A 10437-nucleotide genomic window follows, 5' to 3' on the forward strand; every position below is an offset into this window, starting at 1 on the left:
GCAAACCGGAATTAGATTCTGTTTTAACTTACAACTAAAAATAAAAAAAAAGATCAACACACAGCAAATTCTGACTGTACTAAGACAACATTTATTTACAGCAGAACGGCAAACATAGCGGAAACGGGTAGGGAAGGGCGCAGACCCGCTAAAAGGCCACCCCCAAATAACAAACAAGTTGGAATGATTTTGAAAAATTTATTCTTTTATCTGACAAATATACTTGACAGATACAACAGAAAACAAATAGAGCTGGTAGCGTTTATTTAAATACATATTCATACATTTATATATAGCACATCCAAAGTGATCGGAAATTGGAACATAGGGTTGGAGGGGGAAGGACCCACTGGGACCGCGTAGTGCAAAATAATTTAAAAACGTGGATAGGTAAGAATAAAGCGATGACCAACTTAAATAGAGGTAACAGGTATGACTTGGACTTACGTAATGGAAAAAACAAACAGAAACAAACTAAAACAACGTTTTAAATAATAATTTTAATAGTTAACAAGTTAGAACTGAAAAACTGTGCTTGAAAAATAAAACGTCAAAATTAATTACACGTTTTTGGGGAGGGATATATATAATATATAAAATAATTAAATATAAAAACAATTATAATAAAAGATGAAGAAATTGACATTCAATCACACAACTGTCAGCAAATAGGTAATGGTATTAAATGTTGTTTTGTGGAAGTTACCCGGTTGTGTGATAATGTGAAATTTAATTTAACGATTTTACATATCTTCTAAAAACACTGTTAAATATCAAAAGTTTCATCGCCGAGAAACTTACAAACTGTCAATGAAACTTCACAATAAAGTTCCACGGAGACGTTAACTTACATGAAATTTCATTTATAACGAATAGTTTGAAAATGGGGGACTTGACACTTCAGTTATCTCCAGTCTCCTGCGGCTCATCCGCCTCCCCCTGGAACAAACATAGGACTGTTTAAGAACAGAGAACGAGAAAAATCGCCAAACTTTAACTAACCTGCGTATCGCTCGTCCATAATGTGAGGTTATCTCGGAGGAGCTGCATGATTAGGGTACTATCCTTGTAGGAGTCTTCATTTAGGGTGTCCAACTCGGCTATGGCGTCGTCGAAAGCCTGCGACAAAGATATGTTAGGAAATGAAGCAGGCAAAATATTAGTGCGGGCAGAACTAGCGTTAAACACGACACACACGACAAACCTGTTTAGCCAAGTGGCAGGCGCGAGCCGGGGAATTGATAATTTCGTAGTAAAACACGGAGAAATTTAGAGCCAGACCCAGCCGGATGGGATGGGTGGACTGCATTTTGGACTTGGCTATATCAAAGGCCTCTTGGTAAGCCTTTTGGGAGTCCTCCACCACCTCTGAGAAAAACAAATACAAAAATTATTTGACGGTTATGGCGGAGCGTGCCGATGTCGCCGCGTAATTCTGCCCGCTACAATTTAGATTGAGGGTAGTATTAACCTGTTTAGCTAACTGACAGGCTTTGTCTGGTGAATTTAGTATTTCATAGTAGAATACGGAGAAGTTGAGGGCTAAACCCAGCCTGATGGGGTGGGTAGGTGTCATTTTGGCTTTTGAGATTTCAAAAGCATCCTGGTAAGCCTTCTGGGAATAGTCCACGACAGCTGAAAAGGCAAAAATGAGAACATTTTGTCCAGAGCGGGACTCGGCACAAACGCTACTCTAGAGAAACTTAATCGCCTATTACTTACTATTTCTAGTGTCTCCCGTCGCGACTTCTGCGAGGTACCTGTAGTAATCGCCTTTCATTTTAAGATAAAAAACTTTCGATTCGGCATTTGACGCTTTTGGAATAAGATATTTATCAAGGAGACCCTGCAACACAAAAGGAATTATTACAATCTAATAAGCATTATACTTTTTAAGATTCTAATGGTAAGAAAAATCAGTAAATAAAAGTGTCTTCAAAATATCTCGGAAGAACGAAAGTTATATTCAACATCATTTGAAAGCAATAGAAGTCATTTAAATAAGGGGCCTTATACTACACTTACTAAGACGTCGTCGCATATCTCCCTAAGCTCTTTCTCTACTTTTTCTCTATATTCTTTTGCCATCTGTTGTTTCCGCTCAGAACCCTCAGTCTTTTGCTCAATTGAAGAGATGACCCTCCACGAGGATCGCCGGGCACCCACAACATTTTTGTACGCAACAGAAAGCAAATTTCGCTCTTCGTTGCTTAACTCCACCCCAGTTTCTGTTACGGCCTTCATAGCCGAAGCCATATCATCATACCGTTCGGCTTGTTCGGCCAATTTGGCCCTTTGGACTAGTTCATCTTTGTCGGGAGTAGACATTGTAGATTGCTTAACTCTAATCTGCAAGAAAATCGAAGTAAGTGGCAGTGGCGACGCTAGAACTAAAAATAGAGGCAATGACTACTGCGCCGATAACGTCCTGCGCAGTAGCCATAGAGGTGGTACAGACGCAATATGGCGCCGACCACACCTTGACGAGATAGGCCGGAGCGAGCCGACCGGGACCGGTTGCCCGGTCCATCGTGTGACCCATCCGCAAGGAATTCAACTGACGTCACCCCTAATACTCATATAACAGCCCTGCGTGACTAATACTAATTATCAGAATTAACCCCCTTAGAACAAATATACACTAACTACGTTCCGATACCGCACCGTTTGCGCACCTAAACTTGAAGGTCAAATAGATTTTTGAAAAACGACTTTTAAAACTTATGTAGAAGTTAACCGGCAAAAGGAAAAAATTAATAGAACACACTATAAACTAACTATCAACAAACTTACAAATCAGTTCTGGAAAATAACAGTTTTTTGGCAGCCGATGCCGATTGTACACTCAAACAAGCATGTACGACAAGGACTAGAACACGACTACGAAGACGGTCAGATCGATGCGGGGTAGCGGGGTCGAGAAACCGACATGCACGATACGCAAATATGGCGACGATACGCCTATTTATATACTTTAAAATTAACCAGTTCCCGTGGATTTTCCTTCGGGAATTACTATTCAAAACAATGCTACATCTATAAACTACAAAATGAGATATGCTTACTTATTAGTTTTCACTTCCTTTGCTTGCTTTTTCACCACTAATTCGCTGAGCACTGACAAAACGAACCGGCAACTCTATTAAGACACAAGACAGAGGGAGCCACTTTCGATTTTGAAACGAACAGTGCGTTCCGAATATTCGGGTTGGAACTTGCCGATTACCCTGACACTATTTAAAAAAAGCTTAGGAATTTACGAAAGAAGCTTTTAATATGATATTGAATAAGATGGCAACATGATGGCAACCATAGATTGCAACCCTACATTCTCCCTTATTTTGATGTATATTTAACCAAAATTTAACTTAAAAAAAATATTTCATATTTTTATTTAAAAAAATCATGGGTAGATGCATAAATAATTTTACATTTTTAGAAAATTATTGGTATAAGTACTTTCTCTAGATATATCTAATTATTTTTATATTCACACATGCTATCGTTTATACTATTTTCACTATTTTCTTATATCTTAGATTAAAAATTTAACAATCATTTTATTTCTGTGTGTGTGAATATCATAGGTGTATATTTAATTTATTTAATATTTCGCTCTCTGCTTCTAAATATTTTCTTTCACCTCGTGCTAAATATAACTCTTGTACTACCCTTAATTTAAAAATCAATAAATGACAAGCTTGATTTTGACCTTGTCCTTCAACGTACCAGATTAATGTTAATTATTTTAGATGACAAATTTTACTAACGATTCTAACAGATACAACAAACAAATATTTTTGTTAATAAGTAAATCACATAATTAAATAATTGACTATCAATTTATACACTAAACAGTCAAAAATATTAATTATATTATTTTTTAAGGGCGTATGTCTAATGGCATTTATTATACCCTATGTCTAAAACAGTATTTTTTCCAAGATTAAGTGGTAATTCATTTAATCTTGGAAAAAATGTCTATTTAGACTCAAAATTAAAGAAAAAAAATCATTATTAAACTACCAGTTATCTAATCGTCCATACAAGTGAGAATTGATCGAGTTTTACATTTAAAAAATGCGTCTGGTTGTTTCCTTCGCATGATGAAGTAATGCAGAAATTCGCATTGCTGTAGGGGTTAAGGCGTAGAATAAGTGGTTGGGTTGGGGAATAAGAGAAGCCTTTAACTTCTGTGTATACTATTTTTATATAGAACTCTACATGGGCTACCGTATGATCGAAAAAAAAACGATCACCGGTGGCTATGAAAAAATTAAGACCGCTGTCATTTTATATGTAAGTCATTGATCGTCATTTCCAAGCTCAGTTTCCATTTTCCATTCTGTTTTCTGTTTCCAAGCCAACTGCACGCCGTTTTTTTCAATCTTCGCTATAACTGGGGAACTGGGTATAAATTTTATTCTTAATCTAAGGGCACACACTTCTCTGTAAACCGGTATAACCTATAGAGAAAGATAATAAAAAGTCAACATTTTATTACTTGCTCTATGGTATAACCCCCAGGTATGACGTCAACATATAACGACTTTTGTCTTTCTTCCGTCTCTGTCGCCGTACGATCTTAATATTTTGTATCCTTGTTGAGCACTCCCCGCCTAACGGCCTTGAAAAAAAAACAAAGAGAGCAAATTAAAAATTTTACAATATGAAAAAGGATAGTACAACATAGTTGTGTGGAATATTTTATATTTTTTTAAATGGACTTTGCGTGATCTGTTCTTACTGATCTTAGATCACTTTGAGCATCTAAAATGAATAAGATAAATATAAACCAGCTGGGATGAAAGGGGGAAATATTTCCCATTTCCTCCCGTTTTCTCGTTTTATTTATATTCCTTTTTACTCAGTTTTGTTATAACTGTTCTGTAACTTGAGAATATTCATCAAATATAATATTTAAACAAGATGAGATATAATGACAAGGAATTAGTTACAGTTAGTGAAAGTAAACCCGATCTTGAAGGTGTTTTGCATCATATGAAACCACAAGGGAATGAATGGTCAGATTGGTATCAGCAGCCCTCATTTAAGGAAAGATATTTCAAGCTTATAGCTAATTTACTTTATTATTATAGAACAAATAATGAAGTGGAGCCATTAGGAGTACTTGTTTTGGAAAATGCTCAGATTGCTTATGAACGCCCCCATAAAGGTATACCCTTTGCATTTTCTATAACATTTAAAGTAAATGACAAATTCAAAGATACTGAAGCTAAGCATATATTTTCGTGCCGTTGTGACAGGGATGTGAGTAAATGGGTATCAGCTTTGAAAACTGCCTCATATGAGTACTGGAGATCACAATATTTAATTTTAAAAACTAAAATAGACATGAAAGCTGGAAATGATCCTGTGTTAGAATACTTAAAAGACAATAATGTATCAACAACCTCAACAATGAAGGTGGAAATAAAAAAGAAAAAAACTAAAAGTACAAAATCAACATTTTATAGCCACATTGAGACAAACACTTTGTTTCAAAATTCGACTACTCACTGTGCTTCAAGAGAAGTAGTTTCTACATCAAATGAAACTAATAACCTAGCAATAGATAATTTAATTACTTTCTAGTTAATTTATCTGTGTTTGGGGGATCTCTTTTAAAAATGTATATTTACATTTTCTTTATTTATAAACTTTTTGCTTGCCATCAAGGCTGAAAATATGGGCTTATCATAGTAGCCCTGTACCAAATAAGTAGTATTTACTCTTGGGTATCTGACAGTTTTCTCTCTAATTTATTTCATTTTTTATATTGTATTTTTATCATATTCATTATTTTTCATATTATGGGAATATTAAAAAAAATAAATATTAAGAAAAACATGGGATCCTGATGAAATAAATCTAGTCACATAACTATTTACTGTCAAACCTACATTTTGTAAAATATTTTTATATATAGTAAAAAATAAAAAAATAGGTACAAAAAATGTTTTTTTTTTTTTTAATATTTCAATATATAAAAAGATTTAATAAAAGCAACAACATATAGTTAAAATTTAACAGAAAAAATACATATAAAATGAGTTACCTAATAATACTTTTAAGAAACAAAGCTTTATATAGCTTTCATTTGCTTCATTAATTCTTCTAAGCTAACATCATCACTGTTAGTGGCTTCTTGAGCTTGTTCCAAAGGAATTGTATCTGGCACACCAGGTACAGTATAAGCTAGAGCTAACCCTTCAGCGACAGCTATATTTTCTTTTTCGTCTTTACTTTCATCTATCAAAGAAATACCATATTCATTTGATTCATGTATGGGCCCCACATCTTCAACAGCCTCTTGAGCTTGCTCAGGCCTTGGTTTGGCCAAAAATTCTGCTTGCCGTAACCTACAGTTACTGTCTTCACAATTTGGATTAGGGCGTAGGCTCATTGTAGGAAAAAAATCATTGAGTGCATTATACCCTAAATAATTTGTTACTTGGCCAAATTGCAGCAGATACTTTAGTGTATTTTGAACTAAAAATCCTGCTATTATACCCATTGTAGTGGGAAGACTGGCAGCACATACACCATCTCTTTTAAGAGTCTTTTCATCAATATTAGATGCAACAATTAATGGAGGAGCACACTAAAAATTTGACATATTAAATAGGACAATAAATTCTACCTTTATAAATTAATACAGCAAAACAAGCTGTTTCCCCTGGTGCTAAAAATTGAATATGGCCAGACACAGCATTTTCTGAAACTCCTGATTCAAACCAATTCAGGTTGAATTCATTGCAAGCAGTATTTATGGTAAACCTTGCTTCAAAGTTGTCTACACAACTTAAAACTAAATCGACAGGACCATTTGTTAAACTTGAAGTACTACAAGAAGTTTTATTAGTTTCACAAATGTAAATTAATATTAAGGAGACTTACGTTAAAGTTTTGACAAAATTATCAAAATTCTCCACTGTTGTAATGTTGTAATTGTATGTATGAATATCAACATCGGGATTGATATTTATTAACGTTTCAGCAGCTGCCTGTACTTTACTTAAACCTGACTGATGTGGTTGAAAAAATAACCTATTCATATTTGCTAATTCCACTTTATCATAGTCAAATAATAAAAGTCGTCCAATGCCGCAACGAGTTAACATTTCTGCTGTTACACTTCCTACGCCCCCGACACCGACAACCGCTACCGTAAATTCTCTGATTTGCTCATAATTATTGACTATTCCCATTCGCTTTAAAGCCATTAATCGACTAAAAAATGACATAAAAATTAAGAAAACATTGTTTAAGTGTAATGGGTTTCTGACCTGTAGGGATTTGAATCAAGAACATCAGATGAAATAGTAACGATTTTTTCACGTCTAGGTGCATTCTTTTTAGAAACGTTAGCGAGTTTTGCTTCTAGTTCAGCAATTTTTTGTCTTAATTCGTCTACTGATGTCATGGTTCTTTTAAAGTTTTTCAAAACATATGGAATGAAAATCAAAATTATTCAAGGAATGTTTTTCTACCGTCACTGTCACTTTGATCTGTTGAAACCACAGAACCCATGTGATTGTAATTATTCATCGGGCATCTATGGATCAGTAACCACAGAAAGTAAATTGATTTATACTGTCATTGAAAAAAACGGGGCCATAGTTTTTAAGAAGAAGAACAAAGATAAACAATCTATAATTTGGGCAACGGCCCAGCTACGTCGAAACACCGGGGGTGCGACTTTGTTCAAGTTAGCAACCGATCGTTTAGAATCGATGTCGAAACCAGATCGATACTATGTTCATTGCAAATAGAGGTGGGCCAGTCTGCGATTTTTGTGGAGCTGCTACGCTCTGCGACTGCTCCAATAAAAGCACTGTGACAAGTAGCAGCGATTTTTCGGAGCAATTAACCTATAAATTAAAAATGTAGTTTTATAGGTTAATTGCTCCGAAAAATCGCACTCAATGTTCGGCACCGTTCGTTGCATTTACTAAAAAGTACAGGACTATAGGTGTGATTATGATAGGCAACATCATCGTCTAGTTTTTATTTATTTATATCGTATGATCGAAAAACGGCGTCAGCGATAGCTATGAAATGAAGATTGCTGGCATTTTATATGTAAAATTTATGGGGAATGTTATCGATTGTCATTTCCAAGCCAACTGGACGCCGTTTTTTATTTCGATCAGTAGTGGCGATTTTAACGTCTGTGCAATCGGGGTAAGTCACCGACGGGCCCCAAGCCTCCCGGGCCCTTGCGAACAAGATTCGAACTTTTCCGAACTACGGGCCCCTAGAGCTCTTAAAATCGCGGCTGTACGGTACTATACTGATGTCTTAGTTTGATAGATGTTGCTATATTTTTTTAGTCTATTCAGAAGAATTTGAGTGTTTCTAAGTACCAAGCACTTTGCTATAAATATCTTAAAGAGTCTGTTCATTTTCACAGAGTGGTGGCCCATGGTAAAAACTTAATGTTATATTCAATTCAAAGTCGAAACTGTCAAAAAAATCTTTATTAGTGACCGGTTTCGGCTATTTAGCCATCATCAGACCTTAAAAATAGATATAAATAATAAAACTTATATGAATGTATAAGATCAAATAAAAGATTTAGGATATACAACAAAACACAGATACAAAATTAACTAACAAATAAACATACTAACAAGTTAAAAATTACCTTTGTCAAAAACATCTGTTTGTGATTAATATATAATACATAAATATCTTATTTAGATTCATGAAAGAAAAAGCGAACGCTGCTACGTTTCCCGTTCCCAAACTCCCAACAGCTCCAGTACACAGAATATACTCAATATACTATGCTCCAGTCGACTGCGACCTGCGACGACTGTGACTGGAACAGTCTGACCGGGCGACGGGGCTAGGAGCATTTTCAGAATTTACACTATTGCCTGCTATTGCTCCTATTGCTACTCACGAGCGCAGATGTCCTAAACTTGTAAACTGCTCCGAAATGTCACTGCGATTTTCTTGGAACTGGAGCAGTCACATACTGCGACGTTGGTGGAGCTGTGACAAAGTAGCGGACTGCGATTTCACAACCCACCTCTAATTGCAAAACTAGTGTCGCTCAAATGCTGCGAAATATGGTATCACTATCACACTCTTGCACACGTGTCTAGACTGTCGCCTCGCCACAAAGCGAGAAATCAGAATATCGCTACGAATCGATGTTGCTACTGAACATAGTGCATCAAGCTACAAATTACTTTGCTATCGCTTTGAAACATGAACAAAGTTGCACCCCGGGTTCTCATTAGAACACCGAAGTTAAGCGACGTAAGGCGATGCTAGTTGATGGACGGGTGACCGGTTCGAAACTTTGCATCGTGCTGTTGTCCAAGGGAAAAGTGTAAAATCTATTGATACACACTGCTCATTCACGCCGGTTCGAGGCGATGAGATCGGATATCTCGTGAGTAGAGTTAATTTAGACACTTCCTAAGTCGGTAGGCCATTGACCATGATATGGCCGAGGACCGCGGTTCGGATTCCGCGTAAACAAAGTAGGTCCCGTCCAGTTTAGCCATTGCAGCAGAAAGGAGACGTTAACTTGAACCTCACACATCTATAATTTTAAAATTCAAACCAGTAACGGCATATTGATAAATAAAAAAAATGTCTCGAAGCCAAGATTTAGTTGACCAATTTGAGCAATTATGTGAGCTCCAAAAATCTGCATCAATACAAAGTGAATTTACATTATCAGATGAAGTTACCAATATCAATTGTAAGTAGTTATTTGTTTGAAAAGGTATGCTTAAGTGTATTGATTTTAGGTGTTCTTGAAAAAAACGCAACAGTCATAAATGAGCTCGTCTCATATTTGAATAGTACTACTATAGATACAGTAAATGGTAGAACATCCTCTAATGTAATATCAGTTGGGCAAGAAAGTGCTCCATTATTGGTGACCTTACAAAGGTCGGCTACTAATATTTACAATATGAATACCAAAAATAAGTTTCATAATTTAGAAGTATGGACTATGCAACTACGTAAGAAATAACTGAAATAAATCTTGATTTTATTATAGGAAGTTACTCAAGATAAAATGTGTAAGGCAGATGAAGAGCTTAATTCTCTGGATGATTATATTAAGAACACATCAAAGTTCGTACAGAACTCTAAATATCTTTTAAAGCATTTGAAAAGTATACAAAATTTTGATAGTTCTATTCCTGGTAAGAGTGCAAATTTTATATTTATGATAGATGATGGGTATATTGGGTATAAGTATCCCGTTTTGTACACATTATTTTCAGAATTGTCAAGCTTTTTCATGGCTGGTATTGTAACATCTTCGCCACAAACTTCGCCAAGGAAGTGTATAGAATTGTAATAAGTAAATTGAAGTAAATTTAAAAAATAAATCTATGAATCTTTTCCTTTTGTGTCAAATTCTTAAATCACCATCCCTGGTTACAAACCATTTACAAACCC

The 10437-nt window shown here is 35.5% G+C and overlaps 4 protein-coding genes and 1 long non-coding RNA gene across 7 annotated transcripts; 3 read left to right on the forward strand and 2 right to left on the reverse strand.

Moving 5' to 3' along the window:
* Nucleotides 1–184: 184 nt before the first annotated feature.
* Nucleotides 185–3187, reverse strand: LOC115876727 (14-3-3 protein zeta). 3 transcript variants are annotated; one of them, XM_030892633.1, is made up of 6 exons: nt 3066–3187; nt 2026–2349; nt 1723–1846; nt 1205–1368; nt 1003–1119; nt 185–939 (listed from the first exon to the last, which is right to left on the reverse strand). In XM_030892633.1, the coding sequence occupies exons 2-6, from the start codon at nt 2326–2328 to the stop codon at nt 901–903; spliced, it is 747 nt and encodes a 248-aa protein (XP_030748493.1). In that variant the 5' UTR covers nt 2329–2349; nt 3066–3187; the 3' UTR covers nt 185–900. The 3 variants fall into 3 exon arrangements, with proteins under 3 accessions (XP_030748493.1, XP_030748491.1, XP_030748492.1); XM_030892631.1 differs by lacking the exon at nt 1205–1368 and adding an exon at nt 1472–1635; XM_030892632.1 differs by lacking the exons at nt 1205–1368; nt 3066–3187 and adding exons at nt 1472–1635; nt 2794–2946.
* A 1589-nt stretch (nt 3188–4776) lies between these two features.
* Nucleotides 4777–5939, forward strand: LOC115876730 (pleckstrin homology domain-containing family J member 1-like). The gene has a single exon (XM_030892635.1). It carries the CDS (start codon nt 4930–4932, stop codon nt 5593–5595), a length of 666 nt encoding a protein of 221 aa, XP_030748495.1. The 5' UTR covers nt 4777–4929; the 3' UTR covers nt 5596–5939.
* A 23-nt stretch (nt 5940–5962) lies between these two features.
* Nucleotides 5963–7543, reverse strand: LOC115876728 (ubiquitin-like modifier-activating enzyme 5). The gene is made up of 4 exons (XM_030892634.1): nt 7290–7543; nt 6901–7233; nt 6660–6846; nt 5963–6604 (listed from the first exon to the last, which is right to left on the reverse strand). The coding sequence occupies exons 1-4, from the start codon at nt 7424–7426 to the stop codon at nt 6086–6088; spliced, it is 1176 nt and encodes a 391-aa protein (XP_030748494.1). The 5' UTR covers nt 7427–7543; the 3' UTR covers nt 5963–6085.
* Nucleotides 7544–8043: 500 nt separating this feature from the next.
* Nucleotides 8044–9217, forward strand: LOC115876731. Its single transcript, XR_004049195.1, has 2 exons — nt 8044–8187; nt 8707–9217. It is a non-coding gene; the product is annotated as an uncharacterized LOC115876731 (long non-coding RNA).
* Nucleotides 9218–9512: 295 nt separating this feature from the next.
* Nucleotides 9513–10381, forward strand: LOC115876732. Its single transcript, XM_030892636.1, has 4 exons — nt 9513–9724; nt 9774–9973; nt 10031–10178; nt 10260–10381. The coding sequence occupies exons 1-4, from the start codon at nt 9613–9615 to the stop codon at nt 10334–10336; spliced, it is 537 nt and encodes a 178-aa protein (XP_030748496.1). The 5' UTR covers nt 9513–9612; the 3' UTR covers nt 10337–10381.
* The last annotated feature ends 56 nt before the right edge of the window (nt 10382–10437 follow it).

This window comes from Sitophilus oryzae, unplaced genomic scaffold, assembly GCF_002938485.1.
Source record: "Sitophilus oryzae breed Bouriz unplaced genomic scaffold, Soryzae_2.0 scaffold_1440_pilon_pilon, whole genome shotgun sequence".
In the NCBI taxonomy this organism is placed as follows: domain Eukaryota; kingdom Metazoa; phylum Arthropoda; class Insecta; order Coleoptera; family Curculionidae; genus Sitophilus; species Sitophilus oryzae.